Source organism: Quercus robur, chromosome 8 (assembly GCF_932294415.1).
Source record: "Quercus robur chromosome 8, dhQueRobu3.1, whole genome shotgun sequence".
Taxonomy (NCBI): domain Eukaryota; kingdom Viridiplantae; phylum Streptophyta; class Magnoliopsida; order Fagales; family Fagaceae; genus Quercus; species Quercus robur.
The window spans coordinates 17,881,250-17,902,545 of record NC_065541.1 but is presented as its reverse complement, the minus strand read 5'-3'; the positions used below and the strand labels follow the sequence as shown (position 1 = coordinate 17,902,545).

General features: G+C 36.4%; 3 protein-coding genes across 3 annotated transcripts; 1 reads left to right on the top strand and 2 right to left on the bottom strand.

The window, feature by feature from the left end:
* Positions 1–5,300: 5,300 nt before the first annotated feature.
* Positions 5,301–6,449, bottom strand: LOC126695973 (uncharacterized). The gene has a single exon (XM_050392763.1). It carries the CDS (start codon positions 6,447–6,449, stop codon positions 5,301–5,303), a length of 1,149 nt encoding a protein of 382 aa, XP_050248720.1.
* Positions 6,450–6,478: 29 nt separating this feature from the next.
* Positions 6,479–8,269, bottom strand: LOC126695972 (uncharacterized). Its single transcript, XM_050392761.1, has 3 exons — positions 7,367–8,269; positions 6,923–7,315; positions 6,479–6,802 (listed from the first exon to the last, which is right to left on the bottom strand). The coding sequence occupies exons 1-3, from the start codon at positions 8,267–8,269 to the stop codon at positions 6,479–6,481; spliced, it is 1,620 nt and encodes a 539-aa protein (XP_050248718.1).
* An 8,055-nt stretch (positions 8,270–16,324) lies between these two features.
* LOC126694853 (uncharacterized) lies at positions 16,325–18,513 on the top strand. The gene is made up of 2 exons (XM_050391368.1): positions 16,325–16,974; positions 17,692–18,513. Exons 1-2 carry the CDS (start codon positions 16,597–16,599, stop codon positions 18,298–18,300), a joined length of 987 nt encoding a protein of 328 aa, XP_050247325.1. The 5' UTR covers positions 16,325–16,596; the 3' UTR covers positions 18,301–18,513.
* Positions 18,514–21,296: the final 2,783 nt, after the last annotated feature.

Sequence of the window (21,296 nt, the reverse complement as noted above, 5' to 3'; positions counted from 1 at the left end):
GCATGGATTGATGAGTTTTGTGTGTGTTTTGCAGTGAGGCATGTATTGGTGAGTTTGTATCTGATGGGTTTGTATCAGTGGGTTTTTTTTTTTTTTTTGGTAAGTCCAGCAGTGGTGGCTTTGGGTTTGGCCGTGGGTTTGGGTATGGTCATGGCTTTTTTTTTCTTTGTTTTTTTCCTGGTGGTGGTGGTGGTGATTTTTGGTGGTGGGTGGATGAGAAAGAGAGAAAAATAAAGAGACGGAGAACAGAGATGAAGAGAGAAGAGAGAAGAGAGAGAGATTTTTTATTATTATTTTATTATGTAATTTATATTATTTTAATATATTGTAGGTAAAAATAAAAGTTGGGATGTTGGGAGTGTTGTAAAATGATATGGTATAAATGATAAAGTAGATTTTGAGATGGTAAAGTAGAATAGTTTGAAGATTCCGAATGCGAATGCTTTTAGAGAGAGAGAGAAAAGAAAGAAAAACTAAAGTTATTCGGTGAACCTACAATCCCTAGAAACCGGACAGGTCCAGCTGTTCAGGCCTGAAAGTCTGAAAGCCCCTTATAAAAGCCCTACGCAGAATAATGTTATCCAATAAAGACTGTGCCTTTATAAAAGCCCCTTTATTTGGGCTTTAATTTGCTAAGATAGAAATTGTAGAGGATTTCTGTTGAAGAGACACAAAAAATCTGCATTGATGCTTTAAATGGGGACCAAGATGAATAAATGATGTGCTGTGAAACACACTTACACACCCTTTGTAATTATTTAAAATTGATTGCTCACTTTTTTGCTAATTATTCTTTGGCTAAAATGCAAAACCCCCTTATAAAAGCCCTATGTAGAATAATGTTATCCAGTCGTGCCTTTATAAAAGCCCCTTTATTTGGGCGTTAATTTGCTAAGATAGAAATTGCAGAGGATTTCAGTTGAAGGGACACAAAAATCTGTATTGATGCTTTAAATGGGGACCAAGATGAATAAATGATGTGCTATGAAACACACTTACACACCCTTTGTAATTATTTAAAATTGATTGCTCACTTTCTTGCTAATTATTCTTTGGCTAAAATGCAAAACTCATTTTCTATGTTTCATTAGTCATTTCAATTCTTTAAATTTTAAGATTATTCAATTAAAGCATTTCAATTGACTTTTTGTTTAATGTTGCAATTAATTGTCAAATTTTTTTAATTTTTTCTTCAAAAATTTTTAATTAAAAAAAATCTAATTAATGATTGAAAAGTATTTTTTAGATTTTTTTTTTAAATGCTAATAGAAGTCGATGGAGAAGTCTTAATTGAATAAACTTGAAACTTAGAGGATTGAAATGAATGAAAGCAAAGTTAGATAACTTAAATTAATTTTGATGAAACTTAGGGGATGAATTTTAAATTTAATCCTTATTCTTTTTGTTTGGGTAAAAAAAAAAAAAAAAAAAGGAAGAAAACTCAATTGTCCATGCTCTAACCAAGTTTGTTGCTCATCAAGTTGTAATAGTACTTCTCCCATCCTATCGAAGAGTCTTAGGGTGTGTTTGGTAGAGTGGATTTTGGGGAGGGTGGAAAAAAAATGAAAGAGGATAAGGATGAAAAACTTTTTGGAGAGTGTTTGGTTAGGAGGGGGAGAGGGAAAAATGATGGGTGGGGCCTAGGTTTTTTCTCCTCTGGCCCACCAAAAAGTTTTATCTCCAAAATGGGGAGAAAACTGGATAAGGGAAAATCTGATGAAAAAATGACGAAAATGCCCATGAGTACTTGTGCATGAGCTTCATCTAGTACATTGCTTTTTTTCCCCCCTTTTTTTCTTTTGATTTCTTGAGACCGTGGGCGTGACAATGTTTTGTTTTTGTTTTTTTTTTTTTTTTTGGACATGATTATTATTTTTTAATAAATTTTAGCGATTGCTTTTTTTTTTTTTTTTAATTGGGTATCATTTTTTAACAAGGATATAGGAGTAAATTTATATAAACTCACTTTTTTCACCTCTCTACTTTTCCATTTCCAACCAAACAAAAAAGAGGGAAATTAAAAATTTTTTTATTCTCCCACTTTTCCACCCCTCAAACCAAATGGGCCTTAGTTGAGAGTTTTTTATTATTATTTTTTTATTATTTATATATATAAAAAAAGGCTATGATCCCTAATTAGATCATCATTATTAGTGGAGGCATATAGCTATAATGCTTTTTTTGCCTCCTAAACTACAAAATATTGTGCACATTGGTGTTGCCATGGCAAAAAAAATTTGGCTACATGCTACAGTAAACAGGTACTAGTACCTGAAATTTTTTTTTTTTTTGGTTAAAGGGAAATACAATAAAGGAAACTAAGAAACTACAAACAACTCAGGACAACGCCTGGCCACCCCAACCCCAAAGAGATCAGATTCAACAATAGCAGTCATATCCTCAGGAGGATTATCCATTACAATGAAACTCTGTTCTTGATCCGTGCCTTTCCTCGCCAGGTAGTCTGCACTTCCATTGGCTTCTCGATAACAATGCTTTATCCTGATTTGAGGGATCATGGAGATCAGCTTCCTGCAGTCCTCAATGATAGGAGATAGCGAGTTATTAGTGTAATTGGAGTTCCGTAACATGTCCACAACAGACTTCGCATCCAACTCAATCTCCACCATAACCAAATTCTGATCTACGCAGAGCATCAATCCATCCCGAATCGCCCACAGCTTAGCCATTAAACTCGTTGCTATTCCAATTTTTCTGGAAAAACCCACTATCCACCTGCCAGTCCAGTCTCGAATAACACCACCTCCACCAGCTAGACCCAAGTTTCCCAAAGAAGAACCATCGGTATTTAACTTCATTCACCCCTGTTCAGGTTTGCTCCAATGGACTTGTTTTATCACCGTGTGAGGCTTACCTTTCTTCGAATAGGCGCAAAAGAAAAATTCTACCGATTTGCTCATTATGTCTTTAGCCATATGAGGATTCTGAGAATGATTGCTGAAGACAAATTGGTTCCTGCTTTTCCAAATAGCCTACACAGCAAAGGAAAAAATTATATTCCAAGGGGGATGATTTTCATTCGACGCTTTATCATACTTACCATTGGTAGCCATCCAATTATCCAAATTTGAAACAAAGAATTCTCTGTCAATACCCATTGCACCCAACTCATCCCACACCGGTTTAACCAAATCACAGTTTCGGAGAGCATGAATAATAGTTTCTATTTCTTTCAAACACCGCGGACAGCGAGAATCCACCTCCATTCCCCTAGCAGATAAACAGCCATTAACTCCAATGCTATTATGGGCACACTTCCAGAGAAAAAATTGAATCTTTGGAAGAGTTCGAAGCTTCCAAATCCAATTTCCGCCGAAAGCTAAGTTTTGACTCAAACCATTAGCCATCCTGTAAGCACTACTTAAACTAAAATCTCCACGAGGAGAGTCTGCCCACATTAATTTATCTCTGCTGGAAGAAGCTAAAGCATACGGAATTGCTTGAATTTCCAGCTTAATAGAGGTAGGAAGCTCAAAAGGAATAAGGTCCCACCTCCACCCCCCAGGCGTAGCTATATCCTTCACCTTCCACTCCGAAACCCCCAAAGGCAGAGGACCATAAACTTGCTGCCTTAGAGATCCCTTCTTTGACCAGGCATCATACCAGTAGCTCAAGTTGCTATCTTTTCCAATCACCCATCTAACACCTTGTTGGAATAGATCTGCCCCCTTATTCATCCCTCTCCAGATTTAGGACCTTGGCAAGATGCTTGAGTTCCAAGAATTAATTCTTTTATTCAAACAGTACTTAGCTTTAAGCACTCGCGCCCATAAACTCTCCTCTTCCGTTTGGAACCTCCAATTTAACTTTGTTAGCAGAGCCTTGTTCCTCCCCCTAGCACTTTGCAGCCCAAGACCACCTTCACTTTTTAGTTGGGTCACTTTCCCCCAACTAACCCAGTGAACTTTCCTCACCGAATCTGTCGAACCCCACAAAAAATTTCTGTTTACCCGATCAATACCCTTTAGAACTCTGTTCGGTAAAAGGCTGCATTGCATCACATAAGCAGGGATGGTAGAGGATGAAGCCTGAATGAGCACAGCCCGGCCCGCTGGAGAAAGGAGCTTAGCCTTCCAACCCGCGAGTTTATTCTTCACTCTATCCAAAATGAAGTTATAGTCTTGTGAAGAAGAGCCAGGGTGCTTGATAGGAATTCCTAGGTACTTACCAAGATTGGGAGTGGAGGCAAAACTCAGAGTGTCACAAAAGGTCTCCCTCGTATCTCTGTTCACATTTGGAGAAAAATAAACACGAGATTTGGCTGCACTAATGGTTTGACCCGTTTCACTACAAAACTCCTCTAGCACCTCTCTGATAGTTGTGCAATTCATATGGTCAGCCTTAGCAAAGAGAACAATGTCGTTCGCAAACATAAGATGAGAGAAGGCTATGCCACCTTGGGAAGATTTAACCGGAACCCAAAGCTTCTGACCACATTTTTCCTCTATAAGCTGCCCCAAATATTCCATGCAAAGAATAAATAAATAAGGAGACAAGGGGTCTCCCTGCCTTATACCCCTTGTAGGAAGAAAGGGCTCAAGACTCCCCCCATTAAATAAAATAGAAGAAGAGCTGGAGCTAACATAGCTCAGTATGAGATCTATTAAGTTCTGAGGCAAATTTATCTTCACAAGCACATCACGAATAAAACTCCACTCAAGCTTATCATAGGCCTTCTCCAGGTTTATTTTCACTGCCATATACCCCGTACCTCCCTTTTTCTTACTGATCGAATGAATGAGCTCTTAAACTATAACAGCATTGTCAATCCCTTTCCTACCAGGGACAAAAGCCGTTTGGAGAGGAGACACCAGCTTTTCCAAATATGGTCTTAAACGAGCCACAATAATCTTCGTAACTATTTTGTACACAGTTTTACATAGGCTTATTGGCCTATAGTTTCCCAAAGTTTCCGGACCTTGGATTTTTGGGATAAGAACTATGTGAGTCCTATTGAGATACTCTGGCATAGTTCTCGTTTCAAAGATATTCTTGACTTCTTGAATCACAGATCCCCCAACCACTGGCCAGAAATGTTGAAAAAAACCTGCATGAAGCCCATCTGGGCCAGGGGCTTTATTAGCTTTGAGAGACCATAACCCAGCCTCTATCTCCTCAGTTGTTACCCTCTGACTCAAGCTGTCCTTTTCCTCATTAGAAAGGCAGGCTTGCCTCCTTGTGTCATGACTTAAATCTCTAAGAGAGTAAGAATGGGAAGTTGAGTATATATCACAAAAGCCATTTCGAATAAACCCCATCACCTCTTCCTCGTCATTAATCTAGTCACCAACACTATTTTTAATAGCAGTAATACGATTTCTGTTCCTTCTCACTAGCGTCGAAACGTGGTAGAATGCAGTATTTCGATCCCCTTGGACCATCCAATTTACTCGAGACTTAAGAGCCCACAACTCATGCTCTTGATTCAAAATAATCTCTAACTCCTTGAGGAGGTTATTCTCGAGCTCTACAAGAGAGCTAGAAGGCTGAATGGCCATAGCCCGCTGAACACCATTCAAACGGGCTTGTATGCGGTTTTTCTTGAAGAAAATATTTCCAAACTGATCTCTATTCCAATCATTGACCTTAACCATAAATTTATCAATAGCCTCCTCAAGATGAGAAGACTGATTCCAGGCCTGATCTACCACTCTGGGAAAGGACATATCTGCCAGCCAGAACTTTTGAAACTTGAAAGGGCGGTTTAGCCGCACCCTGTTCTGCGGTTTAGTTTCAAGAAGGACCGGACAATGATCGGAGTGGCATCTAGTGAGATGCGTTATTCTTGCTTCTGGAAAAAGGACACACCACTCCGGGTTGACAAAGAATCTGTCGATTCTCTCTTGGATGAGATTTTGCACTTTTCTTCGATTAGTCCATGTGAACCTTGGACCAGAGAAGCCTAAATCCACCATATTACAATTATCTAAGCATTCTTTAAACAATAAAGACCGGTTTGAACTAACCACTCTACCTCCAAACTTATCATCACCAGAGAAAGGTTCATTAAAATCCCCAGCAATAACCCATGGCATGTTATGCAACTCAGCTACATTCGACAAATTATTCCACAAAATATGCCTCTCCACACTCCTAGGACTAGCATAGACAGCAGAGAACAACCATTTAGAATTAGAGGTACGTACCTTGACTGTAGCATGAATTTCTTGTTCAGAACTTGCTAGTAGCTCCACCTCCACTCTATCTGAATACCAGAGAAGCCATAGCCCCCCTTTTCGACCAATCGTTTCAGCATGAAATACACCGTCAAATGGGAGCCGATCAGTTACATCACGAGCTCTATCTCCACCCACACGGGTCTCCATAACCATTAACAAAGTCGGATCATGACACCGAACAAGCTCCTGCACATGACTCTGAAATTTGGGCTTCAGAGCACCCCTACAGTTCCAAACTACTATATTCATGGTTAAATATTAAAGGAATGGACCCTTCATCAGGCAGCATACTCGGCTGCTTCTCCTTCCTCGAGCTCCATTTGATCGGTCGCTCCACCTCCTCCATTCGGTCTTTCCTTGACCTTAACTTGCATATTCTCCTCCTCTGGCACCTCTAATGCCTTTATACCCCCTTCTAACTCACTTGAAATTTGCAAGCTAGACGTTGGATGAGCACCTTCCTTTCTCTTATCCTCTTTCATCTCATTCTCTCGCAAATTTTGCATTTCCTTAATCTCTTGCCCTTTGAAACAGCTTACCTCTTGTTGAGATTGATCCTTCGAAGAATTGAAGGTGAACAAAGCTTCAGAGTTAAAGCCACGCTAGTTTAGAAAAGAGGAATTCTCAGGAACAGAATTATCTTTCAAAGGGTTATTGCTGGCCACACCTTTAATCAAGGACAAGGACACCCTTCCTCTGGCAATTCCTTTTTTGCCCTTTACTGAAGGGCTAAACATTAATCCTGGGTTCTTAAACCCATTGCTCTCCTTATTGGAACACTGACTCAAATTCTCCGGGCCTTTTGCAATTGGCTGCACCGTTTTTTGCATGTGGGCCTCACTTAGGCTATGATCCACTGACACCTTCCTCTTCCCTTCCCGTTTAAGCTTGTCACTAGGCCCATTTTTTAGTGAGCCCATATTCTTAAACGTATTTTGGTCAGTGGGACCATCTTTCCTTGTCGCTTTGTTCCCACCTCTTTTCCGTGTCACAACAACCCAGGGGCCGTACACATCATTGGGGGTGTCCTTAGCCGTACCTTCACACAATCCTGGCGTTCCCTTGCACGTCTCTGTCTCCTTAGGCTTAACCGAATTCGTACCTGAGCTGGCAGCCTGGTGCCCACTATCTGCTTGGTTACCCTACTCTGGTAAATTCTCACCCACCTCCTTCTTCCGTGTCTGATCTTCCCGCACCGTATACGGACAGCTCTTCCGGCGGTGGCCTATTCTTCCACAGGAAAAACAGAGCCGTTGAATACCCTCATAACTGACAGGCTTCTCTCGTCCACCAATGAGAATCGCAGTAATCAAAGGTTTTTCAATGTCAACCTGTATACAGAGGCGAGCAAACCTGCCCTTAGATTCATTCACTGTATGGGTATCTATCCTTAGAACTCTACCAATCGCATTGCCAATGATCTGAAGGGCCTCAACATCATAATACTCGATAGGTAGCTCATTCAATCTCACCCAAACTGCAACTGAGGATATACCCGCCTCTGAAGGATTAAAATCTGGAACCCAAGGTCTTATAGATAAGAAATTTCCTCCAATGAACCAAGGTCCATTCTTAAGAACAGCCTCACAATCATCTTTTACTGCAAAACGGACTAGGACAAAATCATTACCCAAGCCAACGCAATCAATTTTTCCCACTGGCTTCCATAAGGACATGAGCCTAGCGTGGAGAAAAGAAAAACCCACATACCTGCCAAAAACTTTCACAATGAGAGCTTTACTCCACGGAGAACGGAATCGACGTTTCTGTTCTTTAGAGAACTTGACGGTGATAAGACCATCACGAAGATCTGTTATCTCTGAATTTGACTCCTTCTCAACATCTATAGCTTCAGTAAAGTTGAAAGCTTGGGAATATGCCCCAGGTATTTCACCCACCAATCTATCCTTAAAGGACAAGGGGTGTCTGGTAATGCTACGCATGCCTGCAAAGGTGGCTTGATCTTCATTCATATGGCCGTCGAACTCAGCGTGGCTGACGTTCTTCACTTTTTTGTTACTGCGGACTAACTCCGCTTCTTCCTCTCTAGAGAGAAAAGGGTCACTCATCCGTACAAGACACTCTCAAGATTGTTTTGTTTGTACCTGAAATTGTAACAAGAAGCCAAATGCCTTTAATATATATATATATATATATTTTTTTTTTTTTTTTCTCTCTACTTTTTTATTTATTTTTTATTCTTTTAGCTCTCTCTCTCTCTCTCTCTCTCTCTCGTTACTCCCATCAAAGACCATATCAGATCGCCTCTCTTTCTCATCCCTCTCTGCCCAGCTTCGCTGACCTAAGCCCCAAGCCGCTGCCGCCACCTATCTCTTTTCTCTCTTTGTTGTGATTGAGTTTTTTTTTTTTTTTTTTTTTTTTTTTTTTGTGTTGTGTTGTGGTTGCTAGAGTAGAGTGGTGGTTGTGGCCGTTGGTGGAGGTGACTGTGGCCATTGATGGAGGTGGTTGTGGTGTTTGTTAATTGTTTTATTTATTGTTTATTTTATTTTATTTCATCTTTTAACACAATAAAATTGATAAAGTATTTTTTTAGGAAATAAAATTACTTTTAGTGGAGCCAAATTGCTAAATTTATGACTCTATCAATATGAATGCTATTATTGGGGGAAAGGAAGTTCTCGTACATAAGTGAAGTCTGTTGACTTCATTGTTGTAGAAGTCAAGCCTTTTTGTCTTTGGACCAGTTTAGCCTGAAATATAGGTGTTTTTTTTTTGGAAAATAGCATCTAGAACTATTGATAGGCCATTTTCTGGATCTCAATAGTCAATAATACCCTATTCATTTAGGAACATTCAATTACTCCAAAAAAAAAAAAAAAAAATTTAGGAACATTCACAAAAGGATCAAAATCGGATAGGTCCAGGGCCTGTAGTATTTTTCACAGCATACGCGTTTTGACTTTAAAGTCGGGATCAATTATTTGGCTGCATCCAAAGAAAGTGTGCTAAACATTTATGAACCGATTTCGACCCATCCAATTGCCAACTCTACCGTACCAAGTGTGTTGATTGGTAAGCCCGTTCCGTTTGCGGGCCCAAGCTTTAATAGATCACCGATGTTATAAAGGAAAGCACGAAATGACTCAACAATGTGTTTTTTTTTGAGAAGAAATGACTCAACAATGTAGACAGACATCTTTTCTTTGGATAAACACTCCATTTATGATTTTTTTTTTTTTTTTAAGTTTTCTAGATGCCTTTGTTACTAAAGTTCTTAAAATTTTATTTATTTATTTTGAAATGAGTGATTAATAATTTATTTCAACACAAAAAATAATAGTTAGTATTTATTTAAATGTTAATGATTAAAATGGATGAATAATCCATTTCTATTTCCTTTTCTCCCCTAATGTGTGGGTATTAGAACTTTTCGAACACTGATTATTTAATATTTATCCCTCATGTGTGTGCAGTCAGTTGTATTTCCATCGCTAAATGATATTGAAGCAGCTTCTCAAAAAAAAGAAAGAAAAAAAGAAGAAGAAAAGAACTGATATTGAAGCAATTCATGGTTCACTAGTATAGAAAAAGAAGTCCTTTCTGATAATGTAAAGTGTTGTTGCATAAGTGATGGTATAATATATTATAAATTGAATATGTCATAAATTTGTAAAAAGTATTTTATATATTTATAAATTTTATAAAGTGTGTATTTATCAAACAAAATAGTATACAATACATAAAAACAAAAATAAATTTACGATATGATTCACCTTTGGAAAAATATGTTTTTGTGAATATTTAGGATGTTTATTCTCATTTTAAATGTAATTTGTTGAAATTATTTGACTTTAATGATTGTGAATTATGTTATTGTTGTTTCTCAAAAAAAAAAAGAATTATGTTATTGTTATGATAAGCTACCTACTAATTGGGATAGTTGTTATTTTTATATATTTTGTGTTAATTAATTAAATTTATTTATTTTTAATGTTTAGGACAAAAAAAGAGGACTCGTGGGTTGACCCAAACTAGTAGCAACATGTCACAACTCTAAAAATAATGACCCATTTAATTTGGGATATTGACTTCTAATCGATGAGTTGAACCTAAACCCGACCAAAACTCACTAAAGATCTATTCATACCCACCTTATTTATCAATTTTAATTAAGTTATAATATAACATATAGTTACATAATTTATTGAAAAAAATTAAATAAAAATCGATCAACTAGTAATTCCGTGCTTGTCCTATATAGTAAGAGCAATTAAGGTCTTTCCGTCTTAGTGTCATGGAATGGAGAAATCATTACGTGTATAATATGTTTATCCAAAAATAGTAAGAAAAAGAGCGAAAAAAAAAATCACTTTTTTTTAAAAGATGCATAGAATGCTAGAATCACTTTTGATTTCCCTTCTATTTTTTCATATATGCCTTTAGGGTTAATTTTTTCTCTAATTTGATTATAATCTTCTTAGTGATATTAGAGCCTTGTGTTATTAACCAGTTTCCATAATCTTCTTACACCCTCTTTCTCCCGTTTCCTGATCTTTCTCTCAATAGTTGGTATTAGAGCCTTGTGATTAGTTTCTCCCTCCTTTGATTAGTATACTTTGATTATTGTCCTGATTAGTATGCTCTATGATTTACAGTTGCCACAATACGTGGATCCTCTGTATTAATCACATCAGAATACTGGATTTGATAATCAAGTAGAACACTAAGGAGTTTGTTCTCAAAATTCCCAAAGAATCTGCTTTTCCATAGTTACCTTGTGGATGTTTAAGCCTGGAGTTGGCATTTTAGTCCTTTAGGTCTTTGGTAAACGGTTCTTTCTAGAAGAAACAGTCATGGCAAGTTCATCTTCAGAAGTTACTGATACCACTAAACCTGCCTTTGATCTTTCCCTTCGTAAATCCACAGCAAATAGATTAGATTACCTGTACGAAATCTCCCACGTACCTGAAGATAGTAAGATTCCTATTACTGACTTTCCTATTGTAAATCCTTATACTGTGTTTGATAAACCCCAAGCTTCTTTCAAAAAATCCATAAAAAAGTTTTTAGGTCCTTTTCAACCTTCTACTATAAAAGAATATGTCCAAGCTTCCAAGTTTGACTAGTATAATATTCCAGCAAGTGAAATAGAAAATTTCATTACTCTTGCCCTTCCCAGAGAATTTATAAGTTCATGGCAGAAACAAGGATACACACATCTTCATTTTGGTGTTGTAAGGTTAGCGTTAACTTTCCATGGAAGAAAGGGACTTCCTATAGTCTCTAGAATTTCACTTCTTGATTCCAGATTCTTGGAATATCAAAATGCAATTATAGGAACAGTTCAAACCACTTTAAATGCAGGAACAAACAGTTCAAACCACTTTAAATGCAGGAACAATCTTTCTTACACTTTTTCCCAACTTCAATATGTCTCTCAAAGATCATCATCTCTGTGATGCTCTCAAAGTACTGGTCTAGATTACAGGAGCTTCTCAGGTGCAAGACACATTTGCTACCACACTTCACTACCAGATTGCTTACAGACTTCAGAATCATGCTTTTGACATGGCGGTTCCATAAATAACTCAATCTAATGATGCTTTATTGATTCAAGTTGATCCTGGAATGACACCCATGTGCACTTTTGTTCCAAGACAACTCAACAAGGACTAGATGACTTCTCTTTTTCCAGAATCATGGATTACGAAATATGAGATGCTTCATCAGGCGACTAAACCGATCCAGTCAAATGATCCTCTCTTTATCAGGAAAGCAAATGGTGAAGTAGAGACAAGATTCTTGATAGCTCCACCAGAGAAGAAAGATGTAACAATCTTCTCAACTCAAATTGCTATGCTCCAACCAATGTCTTATGTTTGTGAAGATAGACTTAAAATTAAAGCATTTCGAGAAGATGGAAAACCTTTTTATGAAGGAAAATCACCTTCTGGTCACATATGGTGGGATATTTGTGATTGTGCTGATTGCCAAGAGGAAGAGGCTTTTGAAGAAGATTATTCTAGAAGAAAGAAAAAATCTTCTTAGCAGACTCTTAAAGAAAGATATGAAGCAGGAGATCCAGAAGTTGACCTCCTTGGAGAACCCTCTGGAAAGTTTGACTATTATGTTCTCTATCCTAGAACCAGTAAGCAAACCCTTCCTTCTCTCTCTCCATGCAAAGAAAACCATGATCAAAACCAGAAACCTCCATTAATCCCATATTACCAGAAAGTCCTTCCCCAAATACAACACCTTCTCACCTGGACTCAAGTACCCCATTTATTCATAGTTGACCCCTTTGACTCTTTGAGACACCAAATTATCAGTGACTGTTGTGCAAACAACCGTTCATATATGTATAAGAGTTATAAGATAGTTATCAATTTATAATCAAATTAGAGAAAAATTTAGGGACATAACAAAATCTCATAGCATCCATAACACCCTTGTTTTGAGTTGTAGTGGTTCTTGGTGTAATTCATTTTTCTATTTTATTTTATTTTGTTTTGTCCTATGGTTGATTGACACCTCAGTTTATTATGAAAATATTATGAGATTTTATTGTAACAGTAGAAGAACTCATCAAATCAAAGTATAACATATGTTGATACCCATTTTTGAAAAAAAATGGCCCAACAGTAAAAAAGCCCAATAGCATGTAAAAAATGAAGAAGAAGAGATTACAAGTAAAGCAAAATAGAAACAAATGGGCCATAAAAGCCCAAAGAAGAAAGAAAGAAATAAATAAAGCTTAGTGAGCTAGTATGGCAGAAAATGGTAGCAAACAAGCCCACAAGCACAATAAGAGATAAAAACAAAGCAAAATAGAAACAAATGGGCCATAAAAGCCCAAAGAAAAAAGAAAGAAAAAAATAAAGCCTAGTGGGCCAGCATGGTAGGAAAGGGCAGCAAATAGGTCCATAAGCACAATAAGAGGTAAAAGCAAAGCAAGATAGAAGCAAATGGGTCATAAAAGCCCAAGGAAGAAAGAAAGAAAGTAATGAAAGCCCAATGGGTCAGTCTGATAGGAAATCATACCAAGCAAACTCACGAGCCCAAGAAAGGATGAAAGAAAACAAGGTAAGCCCAGAGAGAAAAGCCCACGTCATTCTCCATAAAGGATAAACATGGGCAGAGGGGACATGCAGCAGGACGAAAGAAAACTAACCTGTAACGATAGAAATGGCGTGGGAATAAAAGAAAAAAAAAACAGAGGGTTGTAGAGCAAACACATAGTAGTTGGAGCACCACCAACTTGTACCCAGCCAATACAAGAAAAGTGGACTCATGGTCAAGGGATTTAGAGGGTGTGGTTTGGTGGAGGGGGAAAAGACCCCATTTTCGATTTCTAACCAGGACCTTTTTTGTGAAAATGCTTTGCTGGGATGGCATTTTGCTCAAAAGGGGTGGTAGATGGCTGAGACCACTTGATGCATGCTAGAAAGGTAGGTAATGAGAAACCCCAAAGCCTTATCCATTCAAATAAAAGGAAAAGGCTTATAGCAAGATCAAACAAATAGAATTTTGTTTTGGAATGGCTAGTGGAAGAAAGAGAGTGCATTGGGCATGTCTAGTAGTGGTAGTGGATGAGCAACCAATGGGTTGGTCGGCAGCCCTGAAGAGGTGTCCATCGTAGACCAGAAATAGTTGGTAAAGCCCTATGGGTAAAAGGGAGAAATCTCATAAGATCAATCCATTATAAATAAGGGCAGTTGCCATAGATTGGAAGGAGAAGTAACCCAAGGCAAGAAAGCAGAAAGAACTAAGAGAGAAATAATAGAGAGAAAGGAAAAGGAAAAGTGATAAGAAAAGAGAGAAAACATGGTAGAAATGCATGCATCAATAGGCAATCTTTTCCCTCCCTCTTCAGCAAACCCACTCTTTGAAATCGTAGAAGTAGCAACAAGTAGTCATTTAGGCAAATTCTCCATAATGTACAACTTTAATGGCATAGTCTAATAGTAAGGTTGTTCAAGTTGGGGTTCGGGCTTTATTATATTTGTTGTATCAGTTGTCCTGCTAACTGAATCTCTTTGTTGTAACTAACCCATTTTCTACAGCTAACTTTCTGCTGTAAGACATTTGCTTATAAGTCCATAAAACGTGTGCTAATACTTGCGAATTAAAATGTATATGTATTTGTTTATCTTTGTTGTCTCTATTCTTGGATGTTAGGCTTGTGCATAGACTGGCCTATAGCACGGTCCTGCTAGAATATTTGGCTAGACCCAACTTTCCAATCCACAGTAGAACGGGCTTGGGCATAGCAAAACAGGCTTTAGCATGTTAACACATAAAGCACCCACAACATATAATTAGATACTGCAAATTTAGATTGAAAAAAAAATCACAATAAAAGTCAATTCAACTTATTTTATATTTATGCTTTCCAATTAGCTCAATTGGTAAGACGCTGGGTTCAAAACCTACAGCTATCATATCTAATAAAAAAGCTAATTTCATGCTTGTTATAACTTTTTTTTGGATATGTGCGATGCAATATTAAGCTCTAGCATTCGCTCTATGATGATTGTTTTTTTTTTTTTTTTTTTTTTTTTTTTATCAAGCCAAAATACCATTTAATTTTTGGTGTATGCATAGTTTAAAGCATCCCCCCTCCCCTTTTTTTTTGAGAAACATGGTTTAGATTCCAAAATCTAAACCTCTTACTTGAGGACACTTTTTTTTTTTTTTTTTTTTTTTTTTTTTTTTTTATCAATTATCAAAAATATCCCACTATGCCGATCCTTACAAGATGACATTCTGATTTGACCTTTTAATCCGGATGGTGTATACTCAATCAAGTCGAGTTATAGATTCTTGCAGGACTCGTGCCTAGCCCGTCAGCTAAGCTCATCAGCATCAAACCCCCTGAAACAGCTCTGGAAGCAGCTTTGGAGCCTTGATGTTCTGAATAAGGTGAAACACTTGATATGGCGGGCATGCAAGGACTCACTCCCCACCAAGACAAATCTGATCCGATGTAAAATCGTCTTCGATAGCCTTTGCGAGACATGTAAGCAGCATGAAGAGGACACACTTCACGTTTTGTATCACTGCCCTGAATTGCAGAGCTTATGGACGATGACACCGTCCTAGAACCAGGATACCCTCAAGCAAAGCACATGCTTCATTGACTTTATTGCTTCTGTTTTTGTAGGTCTGAAGGAACCCGAGCTTTTCATGGTGGTGTTATGGAATTTGTGGAAGCGTAGGAATAACCTCCGCTTAGGCAAGCCTACAATACCATTGAATAAGGTGCTGGAGCACTCTCGGGAGCAACAGATTGAGTCCCACTCCAGCCCCTTAACATTAACAACATTGAGGAGCAAGCAACTAGCCAGGTGGACACCGCCTCTGGATCATTGGTACAAATTTAATTTTGATGGCGCCACATTTGTAGACAAGGACATAGCAGGTATTGGGATCGTGGTGTGCAACAGTGACGGCCTCGTCATGGCATCTCTGGCACAACAAGTCCCATTGCCACCTTCAGTTATAGGGGTCGAGACCCTAGCAACAAGACAGGCTCTAGAGTTTGCTTTAGAGTTGGGTTTTGATCCGATCATTCTTGAAGGAGATTCTGAGTCATTGGATAAAGCTTTGAAGACTGAGTGCAGTAGCTTCACACCGTACGGACACCTGGTGCAAGATATACTTTTCCTCAGTACACACTTGCCTGATTTTAAAATATCTCTTGTACGTAGACAGGGTAATAATTTAGCGCACTCTTTAGCAAGAAAGTCACAATATTTATCACACATGTCGGTCTAGATGGAAGAAGTATCACCAGACTTTTTATCTGTATTACAGGCTAATTCCACTCGCCTTCATTAATAATGCAATGGTCTCCTTCTCCAAAAAAAAATAAAATAAAATAAAATAAAGAAAAGTTAATTCGACCCATCCCATCAAAAAAACAAAAAAAGAAGTTAATTGAATCCACACTTGTCCTAAATTTGAGTAAGAGAAAAAGAGGGAAAACAAATAACTTTTGATTCCCCTTTTTTATTTTTCATATGACCGGATAAGTTGACATGTGACAAAGCTAACCATCGCAATACAAAGTTCACTTTTTTTTTTTCCCATTCGGATAACAATAAATATCTACCAGTCTCTCAAAAAAAAAAAAAAAAAAAAAATTGGCCTCTCGATATTTATTTCCACTCTTTTTTAAGCTGTACTTAGGTTTCAACGGAGAAATGTTGAAAACGAAGCGCGACATTGCCGGCTCATAAATGAGAAGTCCAAACGCCACCCGTATTATAAATCACTAATAAAAACCACACATCAAAAGCAACGTTTCTATTTCCCCTGTTTTCTCAGCAAATTTCTTTCCCCAACTTTCTCGCTCTGTCGACAAGTCCCAAGTCTTCTCCAACCGTACAACCTTCAATATTACAATCACCCCAGTTTGATTCCACAGTCCTCCATGGATTCCCTTAAGGACAGAGTAATAATTAACGAAAGCAAAAGCAAGAAAAAGAACGACAACAACAACAACAACAAGAAATATAGCAACATGAACAACAACACCACCACCACCACGAAGAAGAAGAAGAAGTTCTTGCTGTGCTTTAAACCTATGACCATGGATGGTCTTGAAGAGGATCTTGTTTTCAAGTATTTTGCTGTGGAAGAGAAGGAGGGCATGTTGTTCCCCGTGATATCAAAGCCATCTATGGCACCGGATAAAAAAGAAGCACAAGAAGAAGAAGAAGAAGAAGAAAAAGGCGGTGGCCGGAGAAAGAATGGCAGGAATGTTAAGCTTTCGAAGTTTTTGAAAGCAGTTTTTACTGGGACTTTCTTGGTTAGTACTTTTTAAAATTTTAATCTTTCTGCTTTTTAATTAAAAAAGAAATTAATTTTGGGTTCTTGGCTTGGGTGGTGATCATGATGTATGTATATTATGCATATTCTGTTTGATACTTTGTTTCTTGAATTTTGTTTCTCCGTTCTTGATTTTGTTGTTTTCAAACTTTCCCATAATCCATAAGTGGATCATCTCATCTATCTGTGTTCTTTGGATTGTATTTTCCGTTGTTTTTGGTTAGGAAGTGATTGATCAAAATCCATTAATTTCAAATTTTAATTCAAGTTTAATTCTTACGGTAATTTGTTATTTCTTTTAGTTTTATCCGTAATATAATGTCAATTTGACTGGACCAATTGATTTATTTTCTTTTTTCTTTTTTTGGATAAAGTTGATTGGTCAAGACTCAAGACTGGGTCTTTACTTAAAAAAAAAAAAGACTGGGTCTTTAATTGCGGCATTTAAAGAAAAAAAAAGGACCGAGTCGTTTAATTTTCTACCCAGTACGCGTCTTATTTATTATTTGATGTGTTTGTTTTACCAAATGCTTAATTAACATTCTTAAAAAAAAATGCTTAATTAATATCTTATTAACTAGTATTTGTTGATACCATTTAATTTTTTTTTTTGGTAGAACCATTTAATTTCTTGAAATCTGCTCTTATTTCCTTCTATATTATGAAACTGATAATTTTTATACTTGGTCTTTGTCAGGCAAAGCAACTTAAGAAAAGAAAGCTTGGGGAAAGCTCCTTTCGATCAGAAACCATTATTGCAGAAAAGGGTGTTAAAACCATAAACTCGGTGAATAAAGATTCATTGAAACAAGATGATGACAACCCTAGAATAAATTCAAATATTTCCTCTTGTTCACGTCGTTCTTCTGCGTTTACTGCAACCACCATGTGTTCTTCATCTTCTTCATCATCAAGTACTTCCAATTCGAGGTCTATGTCTCAACGATGCAACTCGTTTGAATCAACTTTAACTGGGTCTAATAGTCAGAATGAGCAGGACAATAATGGGTCTAAGCAGAGGCAGGACAAGAATAATAATAATGTCCAAAAACATGAAAAAAGGAGTTGTGGTTTTTACATTGGTTTTTGTTTGCCTCTTATTTGTCTGTTGGTTTTGATATTTTGGGGTAAGATTTTTGCAATTTTGTGTACTTCAATGGGGTTTTTCATGGTTCGTTGGAGCAGTAGATGTGCTTTGCCTTTGCCTAAAGTTGGGATAAAGTCTTCGGAATTTGACTCGGATGAGCGTAAGAAGAAGGTCATCATGGAAGGACTGTTGAAAAGGGACCGAGCTCACGAATTATAGACTTTTTGATGAAGGGGCATGCCTCATAGCTGAATATATTAAAGTTTTTTTTTTTTGGGAGCTGCATAATTGTTCAAAAAAGTGTTTTGTATTTGAGTTTGTCTTTGTATACTTTTTTTTCGGACGTGTAAACATTGTGCACAAGAGGTATCTGTTTGTATTGCGCGTACGCGGTCAGCGCGTTTTATTTTATTTTATTTATTTTTTCCTTCAGTTTAGCGCCTGTTGTAGTGTTCATGGAATATGAACAGTGCAAACAGGCTCATGAGCAGTATTACATGTAAACAGTAGTTTTTTTTTTTATTATTTTCAATATTTAACAAAATAAATTGTATCCAAACGGATCTTAGATCAGTGAAGATCGTGACACATGATTAAAAGGAGTACTAGACTCAAGTCAAATCCTTTAAAATTATGTTATATGGTTGTGTAAATTTAGGCATTAGTATTTTTGTTATTTTTTCCCATTTTATCAATGGGGAGTATATTTTTTCCCCTTTTAAACGTGTAATACCACTTTAAGAAATAAAAAGTGTATAACAATGTTTCTATAGAGAAATTTGATATTTTAATTTTGTAGTATTTTTTTATTGTTTTGTAAATTAATTTGTTGGTTAGCTTTTACAAACTATATATTTTGAGTTTCACTTGGTAAATTTTTTGGAAGCATCAAGTTTGATAAGAGATTTGTAGCCAGATGCCTAAATTGTATTGCTAAATTTAAATCCTCTCCTTCATTCATCGCAAATTCGCAATGGGGAAAAAAATAATTTCGAAGAGATTCAAATAACTTGCTCAATAGTTGGTGCCTTGGTGGTTTCTCAAGCACTTGACTGTTTTTTGGAGCTTGCCAAGGCTTATTAAGAGCAATGGGTATGTACTTTTTTAATACTGGTAGAATGTTACCCAATAATAAAAATGTTATATTTATGTTACCCACCTTGTGTATGATGTATGATGATAGACTGACTAGATGTAATTTAATATACTCATTTTTTAATGACAGCTAAGAATGAAAGACACTTGAATTAGAGATTAGAACAAAACTTCGAATTACATTATAAGCTGATAATGCACGAGTACACAGATTTGTACACTTGTCAGCTTAGATAATATATTAGAGAAATCTTAGAGATAAAAACTAGTATTTTTATCTCTAATAAAAAAATGGTGTAAAATAATTTGTAGTTCTAGTATTTTTCTAATTAAAGAGAAGTGAAGGCAGTTGTGAGTTTAAATAAGAACCAATAAAAATTTATAACATAGTTTGTGGCTGTAGTATTACTCAAAATGCGGTAACCCCAGTTGCATTCGCCACAGGTTATGAATTATGATGGAGCCAACAACCAAGATTGTGAGATGTCTGGCTAGGTAGACCTTTATGTTATTATATAGACCTTTATTTCACCGCAAAGAGGCTGGTAGGTGAGGAATGTCTAGATCATGGGAAAACTTGGTCAAGTTTAATTGTTATAGTGATTATTTTAAGGCTGGATGAATGTTTTAAAAGCAGAATATTAAAGAACAAAAAACAAGAGAGGTACAAATTCAAGATTTTGAGATCGGATTGGAGTTGAATTGTAGATCACAATGTCACATAGGATTTCTTTAGTGTAATTAAAGAAATTCAACCAATATTCAAATGTAATTACACAACTTTTATAAGGCATATAAAAAAATGACAAAGCATACACAAACAAACTAAGATTAGAAGTATAATTAATCTTCCAAATACAAAGCGTAATTGCATAAACAAACAAGGTAGAGATCAATTCAACAAAGCAAATAATTAAGGGTCATGCTACCGAGTGCCTTTAAGACATTGGTTAACAATTCATTTTACGAAAGTTTTGACATCACTTATATGGAAAATGAAAAAAATTGTCAAAAGTTTAATTTTTTTTTTCCCCTCATAAAAACTTTCTTTAAATAAATTGTTAATCAATGCCCTAGGAGCATTCGTTAACATTTCTCAATAATTAAACCACATTAAGCAAATCGTATGTGGCATTAATTAAGGAACTTAGATCAGAACCACATGCAAAGGAACAATCCCCAAATCACTAATAAATTCATCAAATAACACACAAAAAGTCACCTTTGATAATAAGATATACATTGAATATTCTCATCAAGAGTTTTAAAATTTTTAGCATTTAGCATCTAAAAACCTAACTTTATAGCATTTAACACATCACTTTACAATATCCTTAACATCAAAACTTCTATTTTTTTATCATTTCATTTAAATATTCTTTCTTTATTATTTTTTATTCTTCCTCTCTCTCTCTCCCACAGCAGAAAAAAAAAAACATTAAAAAATTATAACATCTTGTTACAGTGTGCTCTAAAAAATGAGAGCGCACTTTAGCAAGATGTCAAATTTTTTAGCATGTGGCATCTTTGATGGAGTGGGTTTTTATGGTTTCAGATGCTAAAAATTTGCATTTTAGCATTTATACAACCCTTGATAAGGATGCTCTAGACACAAATGCAGGTGCACGAGCATGTGCATGTGCACACACTTTTATAAGATATCCATTACAAATTAATGACACCTATAAAAAAATATGCCTAATACTTTTACCTTGATCTCTTAAAGTAGGTGACAAGTTGAGTAGATGATACCAATTTATTTATTTATTATTATTAGCATAAAACCTGGTGACAGGAATGAAGTGATGGTCTAATGCATAATTTTTATAATTCAATAGATAAAAAGAAGGGGATAGGATCATAAAAAAAGAAAGAAAAAAGAAATGAATCTTGAATATTTTTGTTGGAAAAAAAATCCAACCCATTAAGTTACAATGTTTTTTGCAATGGTCCTATACTAATAAAAATTAGGGGTTAGTAGCAAAATTGTATTATTATTATTTGGTGATAGAGGGAATATAATAGATTAAGTGCAAATCATACTGTTACAAAAATAGCTTAGTTTTATCAAATGCTAGCAGGGGAACACCATAGGCAATAGGCAAAAGGGAATAGGTTAT

What these genes read in the sequence shown, in the direction of transcription:
- LOC126694853 (XM_050391368.1), top strand. Translation starts at nt 16,597, where the DNA reads ATGGATTCCCTTAAGGACAGAGTAATAATTAACGAAAGCAAAAGCAAG. An exon ending in TTTTTACTGGGACTTTCTTG is followed by an intron (nt 16,975 to 17,691) that starts GTTAGTACTTTT and finishes GGTCTTTGTCAG; the next exon opens with GCAAAGCAACTTAAGAAAAG.
- LOC126695972 (XM_050392761.1), bottom strand. Translation starts at nt 8,269, where the DNA reads ATGAGTGACCCTTTTCTCTCTAGAGAGGAAGAAGCGGAGTTAGTCCGC. An exon ending in ATCAGACACGGAAGAAGGAG is followed by an intron (nt 7,316 to 7,366) that starts GTGGGTGAGAAT and finishes AGTGGGCACCAG; the next exon opens with GCTGCCAGCTCAGGTACGAA. An exon ending in GATTAATGTTTAGCCCTTCA is followed by an intron (nt 6,803 to 6,922) that starts GTAAAGGGCAAA and finishes TTTCTAAACTAG; the next exon opens with CGTGGCTTTAACTCTGAAGC.
- LOC126695973 (XM_050392763.1), bottom strand. Translation starts at nt 6,449, where the DNA reads ATGAATATAGTAGTTTGGAACTGTAGGGGTGCTCTGAAGCCCAAATTT.